The sequence below is a fragment of the Stegodyphus dumicola genome, chromosome 9 (genome assembly GCF_044657685.1).
Source record: "Stegodyphus dumicola isolate Sdum_Otavi_A_Nest chromosome 9, ASM4465768v1".
Taxonomy (NCBI): Eukaryota; Metazoa; Arthropoda; class Arachnida; order Araneae; family Eresidae; genus Stegodyphus; species Stegodyphus dumicola.
The window spans coordinates 154564429-154584455 of NC_140776.1; the positions used below are offsets into that span (position 1 = coordinate 154564429).

General features: G+C 32.2%; 2 protein-coding genes across 2 annotated transcripts in view; both read left to right on the forward strand.

The window, feature by feature from the left end:
• The window catches only part of LOC118183576 (uncharacterized), a 363019-nt gene that overhangs the window by 225065 nt on the left and 117927 nt on the right, over window positions 1-20027 (forward strand). The window lies entirely within an intron of this gene.
• Window positions 679-19714, forward strand: LOC118183577 (uncharacterized). The gene is made up of 4 exons (XM_035353176.2): window positions 679-806; window positions 6460-6587; window positions 11932-12323; window positions 19601-19714. The coding sequence occupies exons 2-4, from the start codon at window positions 6484-6486 to the stop codon at window positions 19669-19671; spliced, it is 567 nt and encodes a 188-aa protein (XP_035209067.1). The 5' UTR covers window positions 679-806; window positions 6460-6483; the 3' UTR covers window positions 19672-19714.

Sequence of the window (20027 nt, forward strand, 5' to 3'; positions counted from 1 at the left end):
GAGAAGCTTTCTTTTCCCACCTGCTTTGGAAGTTATCCCACCGCTCAGCCGCTGGGCATTTCACAACATTATGTTTTGGATCTTTACTGTCACTTCTCCCTTCCGTTTTTCTGCCAGAATGCAATTTAATTCGCGTGTATTTAAGGTTAGAGTTTTGGATTTTAATACAGAGCGTGTTTTGCCTCTCAATACCACATTACTAAGTTGCTAGATAGGATAAGAATTGCAGTCTTCGGCCTTGTATTATAACTGTCGATAGTAAATATCTATGCCCATTATATTTTGAGACAACTTCTTGTTAAGCTGTTTAGTGTAGACTGCGGCTACCACCTTATTTGAATTGAAATTTTAAAATCGACTTACTGTACTTAAGTTATCTCGCCACAAACCTGAGTTGAAAGTACAAAGTGGCCTTCTGTTCTTATTTAATTTTAAATAAAGGTTCTTTCACACACTTCTCAGGTTTCAGTTTCTCAACTTAAGACTTAGCTATGATTCGCTGCCAGTCTGTCTAAAGTTTAATTATAGTTTATGATAGCCACATCAATGGATAGTATTTGTGTCTGCAACTAAAAATGTTTCGTTGCCAAAATAAGTTTCTAAAATCTAGATCTGTTTTAAACTTTTTTTAATATTTATGCCTTTTTTGAATTGCACGTACTACAAGAAAGAAGATCTGCGTGATCTCTTTTACAGAGATCCTTTATTTTTTTAATGTTTTTCAAAAACTAGGGAGTCCAATTCGATCAATTAAAATTTGTAGTAATATAAATAAAGTAAGCTTATCTGGTAAACCGACTTACAAAGTAAGTTCAATCTATTTTAAACTCAATATTATGTTTCAGAAAGAGTAAACTGTAGTAAAGAGTAAATTTCTGAGAATAAACTGTAAACAAATTTGACTGATGATTCTGTCAGTAGATCTATATAAAATCTTACCGGCGTAGTATTAAATAATAATTAACTTCGCCTAGTCAACTTCTTAAAAAAAGTAGTTGGACATTTGGGAAGTAAATTTCTTCTTTAAACTAATCTCATTATTTATCTGCTGAAAGATATGAGAAGTATAGATTACATTTGCTTGTAAACGTATGAGGTTGTCAAAAATTTCTTTTTATATTTGTTTACGATAATATAATAACAAGCAGAAAAGTGGTAGATACTTTTTTAAGTCTTAGGAAGTCAGATAATAGTGATGAAAAATATAGAAAACGCTAAATGTGTCTTTTATTGTATATTCTGTTTATTAGTCAAAGCTATTAACGATTCGGAAAGCACATTTGACAGGCAAAATAATTATTTGAAAACTTCTATACAGGTGATAACCAATAGCATTGGTAGCAATTATTATACAGGTGGGTAACCAATAGCACCCAATATGAAATAATGAAGCTCATTAACGGGAATATTCAAATGTCATTAACAATCGTCTAAACGAGCCGTTTGCGTCCAAACTGAAAATTAAATTGTTACATCTTATGTACAAAATGTATGTGATATTTAAACAAAAGCTTTGAGGCCAGTTATTATTTTGGCTAATATTTTTTTTTTTTTTTTTTTTTTTTTTTTTTTTGGGCGTCAACATAAAATTCTGTCAAAATGCTGTGGTTTACAACGAGCGAAAAATAATAATCAGAAATTTCAAGAACAATTTATTGTTAAACACAACGTAAATAGCATAAATGTCAACTAGGAAAAAAAGAAAAAAAAAAAAAAAAAAGAGAGGCATATTTTTTTTTTAATTTTTTTATTTATTCTGACCCTTTTAATTTGAACTAAATATAGTCAAACAGGTCACAGTTCCATCTTTCTTTATATCTTTTCACTTTTTATGCTTTTAATTCTTATTTATTGTATTTAATTCGCAATACGTTATAAGCTTGGCGATATTTGCACCGATTTGTTTAACTTAACAAGAATAGATCACTCTGAGTTTTCATTAGTAATCGCAACTGACGAACTAACTCTAATATGGATTCTTCTGAACTGCCTTCTGTGTTCGTTTAACCTTAACTTGAGATAATTAGAAATCGATGACGCAAATATTTGGTATGCAATGTACATAAAGCTTAATGGTTTTCGAAGTCAGCTGATTTCTGTTTAATTAAACACAACTCCCTTGATTTCAGAAACAGCTTTCAACGCAACAGCAGATCAAACATCATAGGGTCTGATAGGGTTACTCTTGAGCTGATCTCGGTATTCATTTCAGCTTAAAACTAGACAGCCAATTGAGATAATGATAGTTGGTAAGGGCAATGACTTTTTTGTTCGCGTTGCTGCAGTTAAAATGATATTGACATGTACATGTTTTAAATTTTGTAAATAAATGCTTTATATGATAGTGTAGATTAAAATCGGACGTTCGAATTGTAGAGTCATTAGGTTTTTATGTGAAAAATGTGTAATATCCTCCCTGAGACTCAAACCCTGAACCTCTCGAATACTCATCAAATATGCTTCCAATTACGTCACGAAGCCATGCGGAAATGAGGAAGAAAATAACCGGTGCTACTTTGGTAGACGGTTGCACGGATTTTGGCGAGTTTTTGGCAATTTTTCTTTTGGCGAGTAATACGACTTATGGTAAACCCATTGCTGGATAAGTTATTTATAGTAACCGATACTTTGTTGACATTTTATTTTAAAAATAATGCGTGTTATTATGCATAAATTCCGTGTTTTAAATATTATTTATGGCTTCTAAATATTAAAAATCAATTTAATTTTGCATTTTTATTTGAAATAAAAATTCTATTCTTTATCATATTTTATGAAATTTTATGCTGTGGATGATGTAATCAGTGACGTCACCTTACTTTAAAAGTAATTGGTTTTAATATCTATAAAATTAATCTAATGTTTTAAACATTATTTATGGCTGTTAAATATTAAAATACAATTTAATTTTGCATTTCTTTTTTAAAATGATTTTATTATGTATGATTACTTAAATAATTTTAATTCTAGGCATGATGTAATCAGCTCTCTGATTGGTTTTAGAATCTTTGTGCATTAATGAGCTGTAATCAGCTCCCTGATAGGTTGCTGAAAATTTGTGCATTACCGCGCCATTTTAAAATTTAATTCATATCTTCGAATTCCTTCAAAAATGTCTCCTTCAAAGATGAATGTTGTTTTTGATAAGTACCAAGAATTTTTGGTTTCGGAATCAAAAAATTGTCCTTTGAGACCTTATTTTCGCCAGCCTGGCTTTCCTAATCAAAGATTTATTTATAAATTCTTACAAGGATCAGAGGAAATTTATTTTAAATTTCTGGAGGAAACGTCGCTAATTGTTTCTTCAATGAAGTGCGAAAATGTAGATCACAGATGAAGACCGTTAGAAGAGCCGATTCTGAGATGGCCGTATATGATATTGTGGCCATGTTGGAAGAAATAACCGCTGTAACGGTAAGAAAATTATTAGACATTCCTCCTTTTTTACCGACAATAAACTAATTGCTGTCATTTTAGGTCTAGTGTACGAAGCGTTCTTATTTACTTATTTTAAAGTATTTAATTTAAGTAATATTTTAATTCTTTTAAACGTTGGTATGATGGTTTTTAATTCGATATTCAATTTACGTACTATTTTAATCCAATTAAACGTTTGCGCAATGTTCTTATAGTGGTATTTTTATTCTATTACTATGCTATATGAAAGTAATAATTTAACCTTTCTTTAGTATTTTATACTCGTAATAAATGTATTTATTCTATATAATATATATATATTATATTATATATAACGTATTTTAAAGTATTTAAATTTAATAATATTCAAATTCGGTACTTTTCCGTTTCGCCGGCGCAAATCTCGCCAAGCAGACTTTGTTGGCGACAACATACAGTATACACATAAAAAATAGTTATTCTAAGAATTTTTTTATTTTTTTTATTTTGAAGGCATAAACATTTTAATATGATTTAAAATTTTGTAAAAAGCCAATAAATAAAGACAATAAATTTGTAAAAAGACATTAATTTAAGAATTTACTATGATTTCATGGTTCAAAATCCTGATTCGCCGGTTCGTAAAACGTGACCCCAAGTTATCTCATCTCACGTAAACTACGCTACTAAAATCTAATTCTCTCAGTAATTATCTACATTAATTTCAAGTTAAATCTTAATTTGGAATACAAGTTTAAATGCAAGAATTATTTCAATTCGTACGAATAGCTTACTCAGAAATTATGTAAAACCGCAGTGCTTTACTTCGCTAGTGCATTCTCATTAGAATTGATGAATTTAACACTTGATTTCGCCTTCGGATGCGCGGTGTAATTGCGTTCTAATTGACTTAATTACCGTGAATTGTCTTAGGGGATAAAATTTAAATATCGTGTAAAAATTCTATATTATTGTATGCCAGTATTGAAAGAAACAATCTGATAAGAAATGGCTTCAACTTGTTTTGAAACTGAGGCGTAAAAGGTTACCAGCGAAGATATTCCGCCTGGCATCAGTTAAACCATTATTGGCGACTTTATTGTTTGCGCCGGCAAAACGGAAAAGTACCTCTAATTCTTTTAAATGTTGGATGATGTTTTTTATTTCGATATTCCATTTCAGTAATATTTTAATCTAATTAAACGTTGGCACAATGTTTTTATAGCGGTGTTTTTATTCTCTTCTTTGCTATATGAAAGTAATAATAACCTTACTTTAGTATTTTATACTCATAGTAAATGTATTTATTTACACTTGCCTGCCATCTTAAAAAACGACATTTTCAACAAAAAAATTAATCCATTATTTCTAACGATGTTTATTTTTTTTTTTTTAAAGTTTCGAATATTTTACTATGCGTAAAAACAGCGTTTTTCAAGATGGCTGACGTTTGTAGAAATCGCGCCAACAATTGCGCCAACGTAAATCGCCAAAAATCCGTGCAACCGTCTACCAAAGTAGCACCGTTCGAATTGTATTTACAACGTTCGAATTGTAGAGTCATTAGGTTTTTATGTGAAAAATGTGTAATATCCTCCCCGAGACTCAAACCCTGAACCTCTCGAATACTCATCAAGTATGCTTCCAATTACATCACAAAGGCATGCGCAAAGAAGGGAGAAAATACCTTATAGAATTTTTTTGAACTGTGGTTAAAAATAATCAAGATTAGATAACTCTAATCTTTGCAGCATATTCCGAATATTTCGAATCTTCACATAAAAGAAATTAAACCTTTTAACTCAGAACCTTGTTAAGATTAGACTTATTGACATCCCAAGTAAGAGCTCATTAGAAAAGGAACCTCGTCGTTGAATTTCCAATAGTACTTGGGTTACCAGTATCACACTTACATACTACAGGCTTGTATATCCCACTCTGAAACTGTTTAGAGTTTATGTATGTTGAGTCACTTTTATACTTGCTTTAACTCAAAAAGATTACCAAAAGATGCAAAACCTGATTTACTTCCCAAACATCTTATGTCAAATTATATAGACGAAATCGACCGGAAGAATGTCATTTATATACTTCATTTATTACATTTCATTCGCATTTTTTTTAATTAAATTTAAGTTATTTTTAAAACTTGGACTCTTAAATCTGTCTTACTTTAAATGCAAATTTAAAATTATGTTTTATTTAAAAACTTGTAATGTTAAGTATTTTTTCTAATGTTCCTTTTACTGTTATTAAACAAATAATTCGAAAAACCTCAGATTCGAAAGATTCGAAAAATGTTTCGGACTCAGATTCGAGAAAATTTTAAATTCTTCCATCTTTTGTAATTAAACACTGGAAAACGTATTGCCGTTTCTACCCTTCATGAAATTTGTTTCCGTTTTATGTATAGTACATACTTTGAATATTTTCCTGTCGTTCTTTCTTTAGTGATCCGGAAACAATTCTCATGATTTATAGCCCATATAAGCAAAGCAAATAAATACACGAATCTAGGTAACAAATCTAATACAAATACAACATTTCCTGAATAAATCTGCAAAGCATTCTTTATTAAACGATTGTTTATTAAAGTTTTATAAATAGAATAATTCACTAGTGGTATATTTATATGTCAAAGCTCTTCAAAATGATGTAGACAAACACCCATATATTAAAATATAAAAACTATTTATGCGTAAAGAAATTGTATGCTTTAGTTTCATCTATTTCTATGCTGGTATGAAAATTTATGTGATATTATTTAGCGATTTAAATTATTTAGACATGCTATTCATACTTTATGAATTATTTTCATCACGTCTTGAATCAGTTAATCATAACTAAAGCTTTATTACTTTTAGCATGTTTTTAAACTGAAGGAAAACTGCAAGCAGTATATTTTATTTTACGTAAAAGGGCAAAATATTTGCATTTATAGTGAACGTTATGATTTAATTACTGAACATCGTAAAATATTTTAATATTTGAAACATTACGTTTTTAATCATAAGAGATCATTTTACTACTAGACATTTATATTCAAATCACTAAACTTAATAGATTTGGAGATAAAAGTAGCAAGTCATGGCTGCCGTTGCAAATCATGCATTATGGGTAGAAGCACTAAGGAGGCATGACCGTATCCGCAGAAGGCATCATCCAGAATTTAGAAAAAGCGTTAAACGTGGGTAAGGCATTTTACGAAATCGTTTATATATATTAAGCTAAACTGCTAACCTTATAACTTTTTTATTAAATAATATCAACTACTTCCATTTTTGTATCATTTTAAAAACCTTATTTGTTAATAAGTTTGATTACTCTAAAATTCGACTTCCACATATCGTTACTAATAGTAGAATATACCATTCACAAAATCAAATATTTTCGAGACACACGGAATTACACGTCAGTACGCGCCTCTGTTGACGAATAAGGTCCTAATCACATTATGTTTCAGCTACGCGGGACTTGACATCGAAAGGAACAATTCTCAGAGCGCACACAATTCCAGGAAACCCACGTAGCTAAGTTACTATTTTCACTTACTGCAAAGACTTGAACACCAAACATTAATCGATTATCGCTCAGAATGGGATCACGTGATCATTCAGAAGTAGAACTTTTGTCTGATTGGTTGTCTCTATCCAGGATAGAGCTCTAGCCGAGACATTTTCGGTGAGGTTTGAAAAAAAAATTCCGGGAAGCTACAACATCGTTTCCGTAGCTAGGCGGGACTTCGCTTCAAGCGTGGCTCTTTTTTCTAGAAATCCTTCCGTTTCAACCAGTGCTACTAGAATCGTATTTCTCAGAAAAGTTCTGTCTAGCAGAGATTGTATCCATATGTGATAACCTCTTAAGAAGAGTTGATGAGAATCGTTAAATTGAGGAGTTGGTATACCATCGATTAACATCATCAATCTCTTCAAATTCGCATCAGTACATCGAATGCATTTAATTGCCTTTTTCTTCGAACTGTTGAGTTTATATATAATTCATTCTTATCACAGCTTTCCAAGTCAATCTCTTTCACCAGTTGCCATTTTATTGTTTCAAATTTAGATGATGCCGGACAAAGGCGTTACCAAAATGTGAAGAATTTAGAAATTTTCACGCTAATCGTGAAAGGTTTCAAATCGAAAATCGTCCATAGAAGAAAGAAAATTAACCTTACTTCTATATAATCATAGTCAACTTTCGAATCTTATTTTTGAGTATATGTAATATAAAGCAAACTTCCTTTTAAATCATAATTAAAGCTGAAAGAAATGGATGTTTGCGAAACGGTGTAACAACTAGCCATGACATTTTATATGAATTTTAAAATGTATACATAAAACATTCTTTAATTGGGATGTTTTGAATGAACTACTTCTTTCAACTGGAATTCTGTAATTTGTAGCATTATAAATCATAAAACGGAAAATATTTTTGAAAATTATTAAGGAGTCAAGAAAAATAATCCAAAATATTTTTGACAGTAATCTAACTTGAAAAAAAAATGTCTCTGGAAATGTATTCGAAATTAAAATCAACAGAATAGGAGAACATAATTGTGCGGAATTAATAAATTAGATTTCTTCTGCAAAGACATAAGGTATTTAAGTTCCTTGGGTAAAAGAAAATGTGGAAAAGTAATATGTTAATTCCATTTCAATAACACAGTCAACAATCGGAGCTTTATCACATGTTCCTAGAATTTATTATTTGATTCTGTAGAATTTATTTCTTCCCCCAAGAACTACATTTTGCCACTGGCTCGCATTTCAAAACTTTGTTATTTTATTCACTTTGATTTTCACTTCCGAATTTATACGAATTTATTCCTTACAGATATTCGAATGAATTCTAAGTAACCAGGGTTTAATAAATTAACCAGGGTTTAATAAATTAATTTTTTAATTTTCTGGAACTGGGAATATAATTTTTTTATTTTACAATCCGCGATTACTTTCTGGCTTGACCCTGTTTACAAAACGCATTTAAAAATTTCTGTTAATTGCTTATATTCAATTTGAATTCATTCTGCTTCTTATCTGATAAGATTTCCGCTTCAGAATATGATATAAACAAATTCTGTGCATAATCGTAACACCGAAGATGATTTTTTATGGGAATTATTTATTATTTAAAGAAAATTTAATACATTTACTGTTTCTGTCTACCTTTTTTTGGCAAACGGCTTGTTCCTGCTCGAGTAGACCCTTGTCTCTATTTAAATTTTGTAGCATATCATCTGCCTAATACTTGGGCAGGTTTCATATGTATGATATATTTCATGATAGGTTTAATATTTTAGCTATTATGGAATTGGAGTTAAACAAAGCTAAAACAGACCCACTATAGTAGCATTTTGGTTTATTGCCTAAGTATGGGATTTCTTTATTCTGATAATAGGCTGTTTGAAACAAATTTTCGATCTTGAGCAATGCTGCTTTGCAGAGCTCTTAAGGAAAGTAGAATCTTTCCAAAACATACTGAATCGATCAGAGGAAATGCAAAAAGAAGAAAAACTGTCTAATTCTCAAGTATATGACTCCACTTGGAAAAATACACCGCAATAGAAACTTCACTTATTCAAAACATCAGGTATCACGTACTGCAATAGCCTAAAAGGTGCTACTGTTGGCTGTTCTGATTCCTACATCGTCTTTAAATTGCTTCAGGTACACTTTTCTAAACTTCTTGCCATTTGACACTTAGTTCTTATGATTTCACTCTAAGCTTTCACTACAACTTCTTTGGTTATTGCCCCGCTTTTGAAAATTTTATATTAAACTCTGACTCTTGTTGACTTGACGCACTGCTTCCTCTCGTTTTGAATAAATTCCGCTCTTTTGCTATTGCACCCAATTACGAAAAAAAGGTTATGGGTAACAGGTACGAGTCTTGTTATTATTATATATTATGCATAACGGTCTTCATAGAGATCTTTTCTTTTTTCAGTTTTAATGTCAACTTTTGTCAGATTTAAAAGTATGATGTGTTTATTGTTTCGGTGTTGAAACTCTCCATTTTTTATTTTCTGATAGCTTCGATCGTAACATGGAACTCACAATTACCAGTCAGAATGCTATTACTACAGGCAGATCTGAATTTGTAGTTAAGCTTTATTTTTTAAACATCTCAGTTTACAGATGCCAAGAATTTCGATTTACATATATCTACGAAAGGCTAAAATTTTGTTTCATTATGCCATCTCTTGTAAAACTTAAATTGTCGAGATGCAAAATTTTCAGCTGTATGTAAAGTTTTGCTTCATCTACCGCTTGGGATCTTAATTGTTTCAATACATTTACTTCTTTGTGTCAAAACATTCCTCCGAGATTTGTTTGTTACTTGAAATTAATTGCTTATTAAATTAAAGTTATTTTTCTGAATAATATGAATATGAATGTCAGTGTTAATCATATCAGACAAATCCAAGAATTTTTTAAACAAACATATCTCGGTACTTTCTAATTATCTGTACCCCCTCGATAGGTGTCCGCCGATAACATCGCGGAGAAAACTACGCAAGGCGAAAACGTTGTGCTACAAAACATCGTGGGAGAAAACATCGCAAAGAGAAAACATCGCAGTCCTAAAACATCGTGGTAAAAAACAGCGTCGTCGAAAATAAAGCGCTTCAAAAACTTCGCAGTTTAAAAACATCGTCGTCGAAAATATCGTGGTAAAAAATAAAGTATCTACAAATCATCGCATGACGATAACATCGCAGACATGCTTTTTCAAAACATGCTTTAATAACTGTAAATGAATATTCCCATAATGATTTGTGAGCGCAAAATGTAAAGAAGGATAATTTTTACTTTCACATTTTTTATTAACTAATAAATTTTTGCTGAAAAAGTAAGAAGGAAACTTAAGCATAGAAAATTAAATGCAACTTATAGTTTATACGTTTCATGAAAAATTACCAGTAAAAACTTTATAAAAAATGATTTATTAATGGCCTTTGTTAGTTAACTATGTCGGTTTAAAATTCTATTAATTGCTATAAGTTGCATTAATTTGCTATGTTTAAGTTTCCTTCTTACTTTTTCAGAAAAATTTATTAGTTAATAAAAAAATGTGAAAACAAAAATTATCCTTCTTTTATATCTTGCACTCACAAATCATTATGGGGATATCCATTTACAGTTATTAACGCATGTTTGCGAAAAGGATGTATGAAAAAAGCATGTCTGCGATGTTATCGTCATGCGATGATTTGTAGATACTTTATTTTTTACCACGATATTTTCGACGACGACGTTTTTAAATTGCGAAGTTTTTGAATCGCTTTATTTTCGACGACGATGTTTTGTACCACGATATTTTAGGAATGCGATGTTTTCTCTTTGCGATGTTTCCTCCCACGATGTTTTGTACCACGACGTTTTCACCTTGCGTTGTTTTCTCCGCGACGTTTTCGTCCACGATGTTTTTGCCGCGATGTTTTCGGCTGTAACCCCCTCGATACCCGCCAACTAATCGGCTACTGCATGAATTGGGAGAATCATTTGTTTGATTACGGGGGGGGGAGCACAAGTTACAATTCTATTTCTAAATAATAACAAAAAGAAGCATTTTTTACAAAAACAAGAAATTTTATAAAGTGCTTACGTATTAGAGCAACCACCTTGGCGTAGTTTCGCGATTTTTTACAGAAATAAAGGTGAGTCAGTAAATTTTCGAAAGCAGCTTACAGTAGATATGGTTACCTAAAGAACTGTTATGCGCATGATTGCTACAGTTTAGTGATTCCTGAAAATTTGGCGACTTCTACTAAGGTGTCTGCAATAATACGTAAGTAACTTTTATAAGAAAAAATAAAAATCCATATCGATTTTTATATTTTTACTAATGCTGGTCAGTGACATAACGGTTAAAAATAAACCACTTTATATACGTATTACTCAAACATGGTTCATGTTACGTTCATGTGTACGTAGATATTGTTGTGTGTATGCTCGATAATACACCAGTAACATGGGAATGCTATAAAATCTTGAAACCTAATTGCCAGCTGATAGCCAGCTGAACACTCACAGCTCAAAAGCCCAAAACAGCCCCGAAACTGCTTATGGTACTACAATGGAAGCAGTTACTCAGAAAATACCTATTTCTGTACACAATGATTCATTTCAATATTTTGGTGTGTAGAAAATAGGTGTATAAAGTATGTACTAAAATCCTACATTTAATGCAGAAGTCACATTAATAAAACCGAGAGATTGCATGAAGAACGTTGCCATATGTTTAACAAATGTATTTGATTGGGAATTAAACAGAGATTTTTAATCTTAATAAAAAGTCGTTCTTTATATTTAATGTAAACGTGAATTCTTAATTTAAATGTTAGAGACTTATTACTTAAATTATTTCAATTAGACATTTTACTTAAATTATTACTAATGTTATTGTGCTAAGTTTTGTTAATTTCTGTTACGTTTAATGCTCAGTCTGGGAATTTTTATTCTTTGAATTGAATATAGTATCGTTAGGTTATATTTAAAAATACTTTTCAAACTTTTCATTTATAAACAGGGACAGTACATTAACCAAAAAGGCAACTAAAGAGCCTAAACGGAAAGTATCACCACCGCAATTACCATTACAGTTGTGTTTCGCTGGTATGAATCAACAACCATTTTCTTCGCATGGCGATACTCTTGTTGACTTCAGAGAGGATCGCTGTAAAGAGTGTGGTGGCAATTTAACAGTGTTTTGTTACACGTGTTGCCAGTGTGGCTGTAGACCAAGTAAACCTGAAGAGATAACATCCCATCAACAAGCAATCATCTGCTGTCCAGTAATTCCACCAGTAAACAGCAACGTATTGCTTAAAAGTCATTACTTATGCAAGATGGGATGCGTCTGTAAGAACTGTCCAACTGAAAGAATTCCATCTTGCATGTGTGGATGTAATTCTAAAAGAGGTGAGAGAGCTAAGTCTTACTTGAATTACTGATTAGAGAAAATTCTTTAAATCTTTTACTGATATTTATGCACCAAATTGAATTGAATTTTAATTTTGTTTCCGATACATTTGGTTCAAGAAAGTATATGCTTGGTATGAAAATAATATATCAATATGCACAATATTTGATAATGAGGACATTTCTTTTCGGCTTAAGAATTCATACAGTATTTCATGCACAAACCAATAAAATTGCTCATATGATAACTAAAGTTTTAGAAATTAGCTTTTACGTATATTATAAGTGGAGAATTACAAACTGTTTATATTTTATAGTTTTAACAATCCTTGTTTTTAAATTTATAAAACAAAGTAGAAGCACTGTTTATGACAAACATATAAAAAAATCTTTTATTAGAAATGCATAGCTTAAAAGTGTTTACTGATTACATTTTATTAAATTAAAATGAAATTCCTTTTTCTAAATTCAAATGCGACATAAATTGCCATCTATTTGCTTTCGATTAAATAATTCTAAAAATTAAAAAAGATATATTTACTTAATCTAATTAAAAACACTTGCACACATTTTTATAGATTTCAGTCGAAGGTTTTAAAAAGGAAATCTTTATTATCTTTTTATCAGTCTAATATTTAACTTCTCAAATGGCTATCCAATTAGCATCTCGGATCATTACACTCATATGCTTTGAATCAGATTTTATAATTACAGACACTGTAAAGATTATTAGATGTTTGGAAGCAGGTAATTTAAAAAATCAGATGTTCCATCTGCCAAATTCAGATCATGAGTCTTCTAATTTTTATCTTCTAATTTTTAACCAATTGCACCGAAATAAAACGAATGAGAGACATCATAATTCTTTACATTCTCCGCAATCAATGGGCGAATACACAGAGCCACGACACCCAGTCAACCAGATCGAAATGTTGACAGGTTATTGTCTATCGCAATTTTTAAGAAATTTTAGGCTTATTTGGAAACTGAAAATATAAGACATTAATTCTACCCTGTCTGAAATTCGAAATAGGATATTTCAAATTGCCAGCTGAATCTGCTAACCACTTACAGTTCAAAAGCCCAGAAACTGCTTATGGTACTACAATGGAACTTTGATTATCCATCACTCTCAAGATCGTCATCGTGAAGGACAACATAAACCCCTCTACTAGATATGGGCAGTCTTACAATTGGAAAGCGTGTTATCCCTTACCTCATAATACCTTGTTTAGTTTAAGTAAAAATCATTATTAGATTTAGAAACTGGTCACATTACAACTCCCTAGCTTGTAGTAATGCATAACGTACTTAAATTAAATTCAAAAGTGTCCATCAACCGCAATATAAACATCAAATGCTCCCACAATATTATAGTTTTCAATTTAATTTAAAATAAAATTGTTTTACAGTTTTTTTATTTTTTTTTATTTTTTATTTTATTTATTTATTTTTTTTTTGTTGTTGTTATTGTTGCTTTACGATATATACACTTTGTAGCATAAAAGCTACGCACAAGGCAGAAGTTATCCAAAATGCTCGAAAATCGGTAGATGTGATGGCTTTGATGCAAGCTTTTATTCGGTTGTACAAAGAGTCGTAAACTTGACGGAAGTCCTGCGAGACAGCTTGCCATATACATTCCAGTTAACAAGTTAGATCGGCACGATCCAGGAATGGTCAGAGACGCATGCTCATCTCAGCCCAAATGCCTACTGGGAAAAGATCTGACGATCGCACCGGCCAGGAAAACATTGGAAGAAAGTATTGGAGAAAGTGTTGGCGAGAGGGCCGGATAGGAAACTGTTGGATCACGACAATAAGCAGTCGAAAGGCATATTGTGTACGGCTGGGGGTTATCCTCTTGAAATAAAAGCACAGGGGTCTGTAAAAGAAGGAAAACACTACGAGATGTAAAATCTCATAGACGTACCGCCATACTGGGGTGCCACAGAAGACAACCAAATGAATACGGCTATCAAATAAAAGGGCTATCTGTATCGTGACTCCTGGTTGTCGGACGGTGTTACGGACGACAGTCCCATTATCATCGCACTGATATCTTGGAAGTCTTCAGACACGTTTCTGCTGGTCATTGCGGTTCAATTCGAAGCGGGACTCATTGCTAAAAGCAATTCTTCTCCAAGCTGCAAGATCCCAGGTCGAATATGCCCTGCTGGCACATTCGACTTGGCTGTGTGCAACGTGTCTGCCAGTATGCAACGGTGAAAGGTAGTCGGCGCAATGAGCTCCGTGGCCGCAGCGTGCTTTCGCTGAGTCTTATATCAAAGGTCATTGCAGTCACTGGTGTCGCAGTTACCCGTCGGTTCGTTGATAAGAACGCAACAGGGGCTGTGAATGCTGGTCGCTCTCTGCCGACCGCTACCTTCTTGACGCTCTGTACGCCATGGTTCACTCATTCCTGTAAAAAGCGTCAAATTGTAGCAACGATTCAAAAGTGTCTAGCTATCTTGCGATTTGATCACTCTGCTTTAGTCTAACTGCACATCTGCGCATACTGCTCGCGAAACACTGGTACAATCCATGTGGGTCAACGGAACCCTATTCGTTTGGAAATTATGCATTAGCATTGGAATGCCCTGTGTTTTATACACCACCCGGACGCTTCATTGCAGTGCCTGGAGCTACAGCTAGTTAGTCATTGGCCGCCAAAAGTTAATCGTTTGCATAATTTATCATAATTTATGAACATACATAATTTCGTCCCATTTGGATAAATCCTTCTTGGTGGTTCGATTTTTATGTTATAGGGTATCTATTTATAATATACATATATATACATAATTAAAAAACAATTCTTTTGAAAACAAAACACACACATGGTTTTAAAAATTTGAGAATTGTCCATGATGAAAAGTCTGCAATAGAATTTTTTCGAAAATGCATCATTCATTATAGAAAATTATGTTTGAAAACCAACGAGATGAAATTAAGTTTTAGCGATACTTTGGTAGCGAAATAGCGATGCAGGAATCTATTCAGTTAGGTTTAGCCTTATTTTTATATAAATTATAACAATGATCTGAAATAGTTATTTACTCTTATGCTTCCATTCAGTTATGTTTAGCCTTTTTACTTCCTTGTACGAAGTAAAAAGGAAGTATTGTAATCGCGAAAAGCTTCAGGCAGCATATTTCAACGAAAATATCCACTTTGACCGCTTTCGAATGCAATTTAACGATGTTTTTGCGTGATATCTATACGTAAGGACAGAATAAAAGACTCTTTTCCTCGAAAAAAACTAAAAAACTGCTTTAAAATGAATTCTGAAGAGAATTTTTCGTGGCGTCTGTACGAACGTATGTACGTACGTACGTATCTCGCGTAACTCAAAAACGAGTAGCCTCAAAACGTTGAAATTTTGTATATAAGGCTACTATAACATGTAGATGTGCACCTGGTATTCTGGTTTCAATCGGCCGCGCCAAACGTATATAAATATATTCAGTGTTCTCAGTTTCTTTACTCTTATATTTTTGTAAATTGTACATTTTTTGGTTTAAAAATGATTGAATTATGTTGTTTTTATCTTCCGGTTAAAGTTTTTATGCCTTTCGTAATCCTGAAAGCAATATTTGTACAATTATCAACAATTTAAAAGCTGTTTAAGTGCGGTTAAATTTTAAATAACATGGCGGACATATTTATTTACATATGTATTTTTGCCTTGTCGCGAAGTGAAAACTGAATGAATTTAATGAGAAATACTCAATCGTCTGTAAAAAACTGTTTCTTTTTCATTTTGTTTGCTTAATTTCTTTTATACATCGTTCTAGCTTTGTTATAGTATTTGAACAGAACATGTGGCAACGATTAGATAATTCTTCAAATGATATAAATTTTGTGCATTCTGAGTTATAATATGAACGAAATATAATACTGTCAAGTTAACGTAGCGACAGAGTGTCGCTATGGTAAACAAAGTGAATTTTAAAGAATGCATTTATTCTATTGTGGTTTATGCGCTGTCGGCGAAGTAGGTTTAATTTAATCTAATAAGTTAAATGAAGTGCAAGAAAAAATGCGTATAATTTAATATTCCGTACAAGGAAGTCATGTGGTGTACACATCATATTTTTTATATAAATTATAATAATAAAAAAGTATTATATGAAGTTAACTTTTCACATAAATTAAAATAGTAATCTTTAGATAGTTATTTCCTGTACTTCCCTTCTTGCGTTAGGGTTGCCGCAATTATTTTTGGTAGCACTAGCATCAACAATAGCTTGGCGATTTTTTACGGTCCTCAAAACGGAATAGTACCTTAATTTTAATACTTCTGAGTTCTTGAAATCCTTGTTCGGCTATCATTATGTAATTTTTATAGTCATTCTCTTGATAGTCTTTTGAAAAACTGCTGTATTTAATATAAAACCAAAAATATTTCCTTTACATATCCATAGAAATTCTTTTAAAATTAGTTATTAACTCATTATAAAACAATTCACACTTTCTTATTTTAAAGAAATGTAAATAGATCTTTAGAAACCAATAAAGTAACAAAAGATAGTGCCATAAGAAAATATGATAAAAAAGAGCAGGGTCTTTGCAAGCGAATTACACAAGCGAAAGACAGTACAACTGAAAGACCGCATAACTAACTTACTACTTGCTTGTGTAGACAGCGTAACTAACTTACTACTTAAATAGAATATCACATAAAAGCTTCCGTTCTTACACAAGATAACTAACTGGCCTTTAGAACTAGATTATCTAATCATACGAATCTTCTAACTCCCTGCAGACTTTTCATGTTACATCACACAAAGTTCGCAACAATTTGGTTTACGTGCAGTTGCTTTTACAACTCATATTTTGAAGCTGTTCAAGGTTGACAATGCAAAAGCATGGTGAGATCCATAAAATGCTATTCTGCTGATAATTTGGACGCATTACGGAATCCATGAATAGATGTCGTTCTCACAATCCGGAAGCACTGTAGAATTTTTCATCAACATTTCGGTTGGTTCTATACGAATTTGTTTGGCTGTTCTACGACTCTTGTCTACCAAGTATATGGTTAAACAGATATAAATCCTGAAATTTGTTCATAAATCCTAAATATCCTGAAAATTGTATTTACTCCTTAATATAAATCCTGTAATTAAAATTACTGTTCTTACAACCGTATCAATTGAAACTGAATATGCCATTTTCAGCACAGCCAAATTTCATGAAAAGAATTTGCAGAGCCAATATATATATATATATAAATCCGAAAGCTTTTAGATTTGACATTACGCCCAGAGGGGTGTTTTTTTAGCGTTTTGTGTGTTACATTTATTTATTAAATATCATGTTTTCGTATTTAAACTACAAAATTCAGTTCAACGGCAATATTGCAAAATAATTTTAAAATGAGCATATCTTTAGAATTTCCATACACAATACACAGTCTCGCGCGGTGGAGATAAAAATGTTTTTGTTGTCGCACAGTGTTGCCGTTGCTCGCTTTAAAATCGTTCAGTTTGATAATCAAAAAGTTGTTAAAGTTTTACAAAATGTGAAATAGATAATAAAGCAAATTCCAAATTTGGGCTTCCAGATGCCATATTCGGGTGGAGACGTACGTTATTCAAAATTTGATGGCTCTAGGAACCGTTGTTTTATCACAGTGCGAGAAATATACATGATTTATGCAGATTCTTCATCATTTAATTTCTTTAATACAGGGCTCTAATATTTGGTGGCAACAATTTGGAAAGTGAATCAATGTTCATAGTGAATGAACGCAAAATGCCAAAGCGAAATTAATAGCTTTTATGGGCTAACATCCATTTGGGCTAAAAAAAATGGCTGATCAGTTCTACATTTTCAGACTCACCGAGCTTATGTTTCTCCTCTATTTTTGTGATTTAAGCTTTGCTATCATGTTTCTGATAGTGATGACTTCTTTTTGAATACACTAGTAAACCAATGGATAAACCTATTCTTTACGTAAGCCAATGGGTAAACCTATTCTTAGACATCATATAATACTGTTAAGAAATGTACAGGCGCGGTGGGATAGCTTTCCCGCAAAGCAGGTTTAGGGTTGCCATAAAATAGCAAGGAAAGGCAGGGGTGCCACATTTGGTGAGAAATCGCTCGTTTTGCGACATTTGGTGACCAAATTGACGATATACCATGGACGGATGGAGAACTCTAGAATGCGAGATAGTGACTCTCGAGTGAGTCAATCCCTGCGGAGTCGATCGAATTGACAGCCGGGCAGCGAGTGCCGAGTGGGTCGTCGATTGCACCGAGTGTATCGCGGTTAGTGCATCGTCGAGAGAGCTTGTTGAGCTCTGGGAACGACTGAGCCGAAGAGTCAGGAGCTGTGCTCTGCGTGTCGTCGAGTGCATCGCGAGTTGTAGCGTGGAGAGTCTGGAGAGTACGTGGAGTTCCGAGAACGACCGAGCAGAGTCGGGAGCTGTACTCTAGTGCTTTGCAGTAAAGCTGTCTCTACCGTGATAGCCTGATAGTGTGAAAGCTGTGTAGCTGATTGTGCCAGCATGTTTATAAAAGTTCGACAACTGTAAACGAGATTTTGGAGCAGTCCTGATTAATACCGGCTAATAAACATCATCAAGTAGTGTCGTCATTATTCACTCCAAATCCCTACGAACCCCGCACGAACGTAACAGAAGAAAATAACGTAACAACTGGTGTCAGAAAAGAAAAAAATGTAACAATACTAATATGCAGAAAAGCGAAATTTCGAATTACGATGAAAATCTTTTTTAATAAATTTTGCATTTCCAAACCTTATTCAGAGCGTCGAAAACAGATTCATATCTGTCCCTGAACTATTCATTAAAAATACAGTTTTCTTTTTGTACGGTTTTAGTATAATCTGAACAAAAGATGACACTTGGAAAAGACAACAGAAAGATGATTTTATAATTTTACTTTTATTACATTCTTTATCTAATGGAAATTTTATTCTGTTAAGATTGATAATGTTTAGATAGTTTTGGAGGTTTTGTAGGATTTTATTTTGTTCTAAAATTGTACTATAATGAGATACTTTAGTTATTTTTGCGAGAAAAAATGTAATAATAATGTTACGTTTTAAAAGTAAAGTTGTTATATGTTCCTTAATTTTTTTTATTTTTTGTTTTTGTTTTTTTAGGTTCATAATACATATTTACAAGTAATAGAAATTAGTCATAAATTATTTTTAACATAAGAATAATTAATAGTTAAAATTTATGTTTTAAATATATGTGCATACGTGAATCATAAAACAATAAATTTTACACTTTTCGCAGATTCCTCGGCAAGACAAGAACAACATCAAAGAGCGGTAAGGTCTTGTAAATGCAAGTGCAGATGTAAATAAATTTTCACTGACGCATAAAATAAATCTATTTTTTTACTTATTACTCGTTGTTACACTGTATAAAAGCTAAATGGTATAGGGAACGAAAAAAAAAATTACTGATCATGAAACTTTACTCATCTTTACTGGCCATGAAACATAACTAAGTCCGATAATGTGGAAATGGATTGAGATCGTATTTTTCTGCAAAACATATGCTTTTATCATATTTTTATTGTAAATAATACAACTGTATCATTCTATCTGGAGTCGTACTAATTAGTATTGTAGATCTTCAATTCCATACAGTTCGTCTGGTATTATTATGTTAATGATCTTCTTTCCTTACATTCGAATACAATTGATAGAAGCAGAAA

Excerpts from the sequence above, each read along its gene's own strand:
- LOC118183577 (XM_035353176.2), top strand. The coding sequence starts at position 6,484 with ATGGCTGCCGTTGCAAATCATGCATTATGGGTAGAAGCACTAAGGAGG. Across the intron at positions 6,588-11,931 it reads AGAAAAAGCGTTAAACGTGG|GGACAGTACATTAACCAAAA; the intron begins GTAAGGCATTTT and ends ATTTATAAACAG. Across the intron at positions 12,324-19,600 it reads TGGATGTAATTCTAAAAGAG|ATTCCTCGGCAAGACAAGAA; the intron begins GTGAGAGAGCTA and ends CACTTTTCGCAG.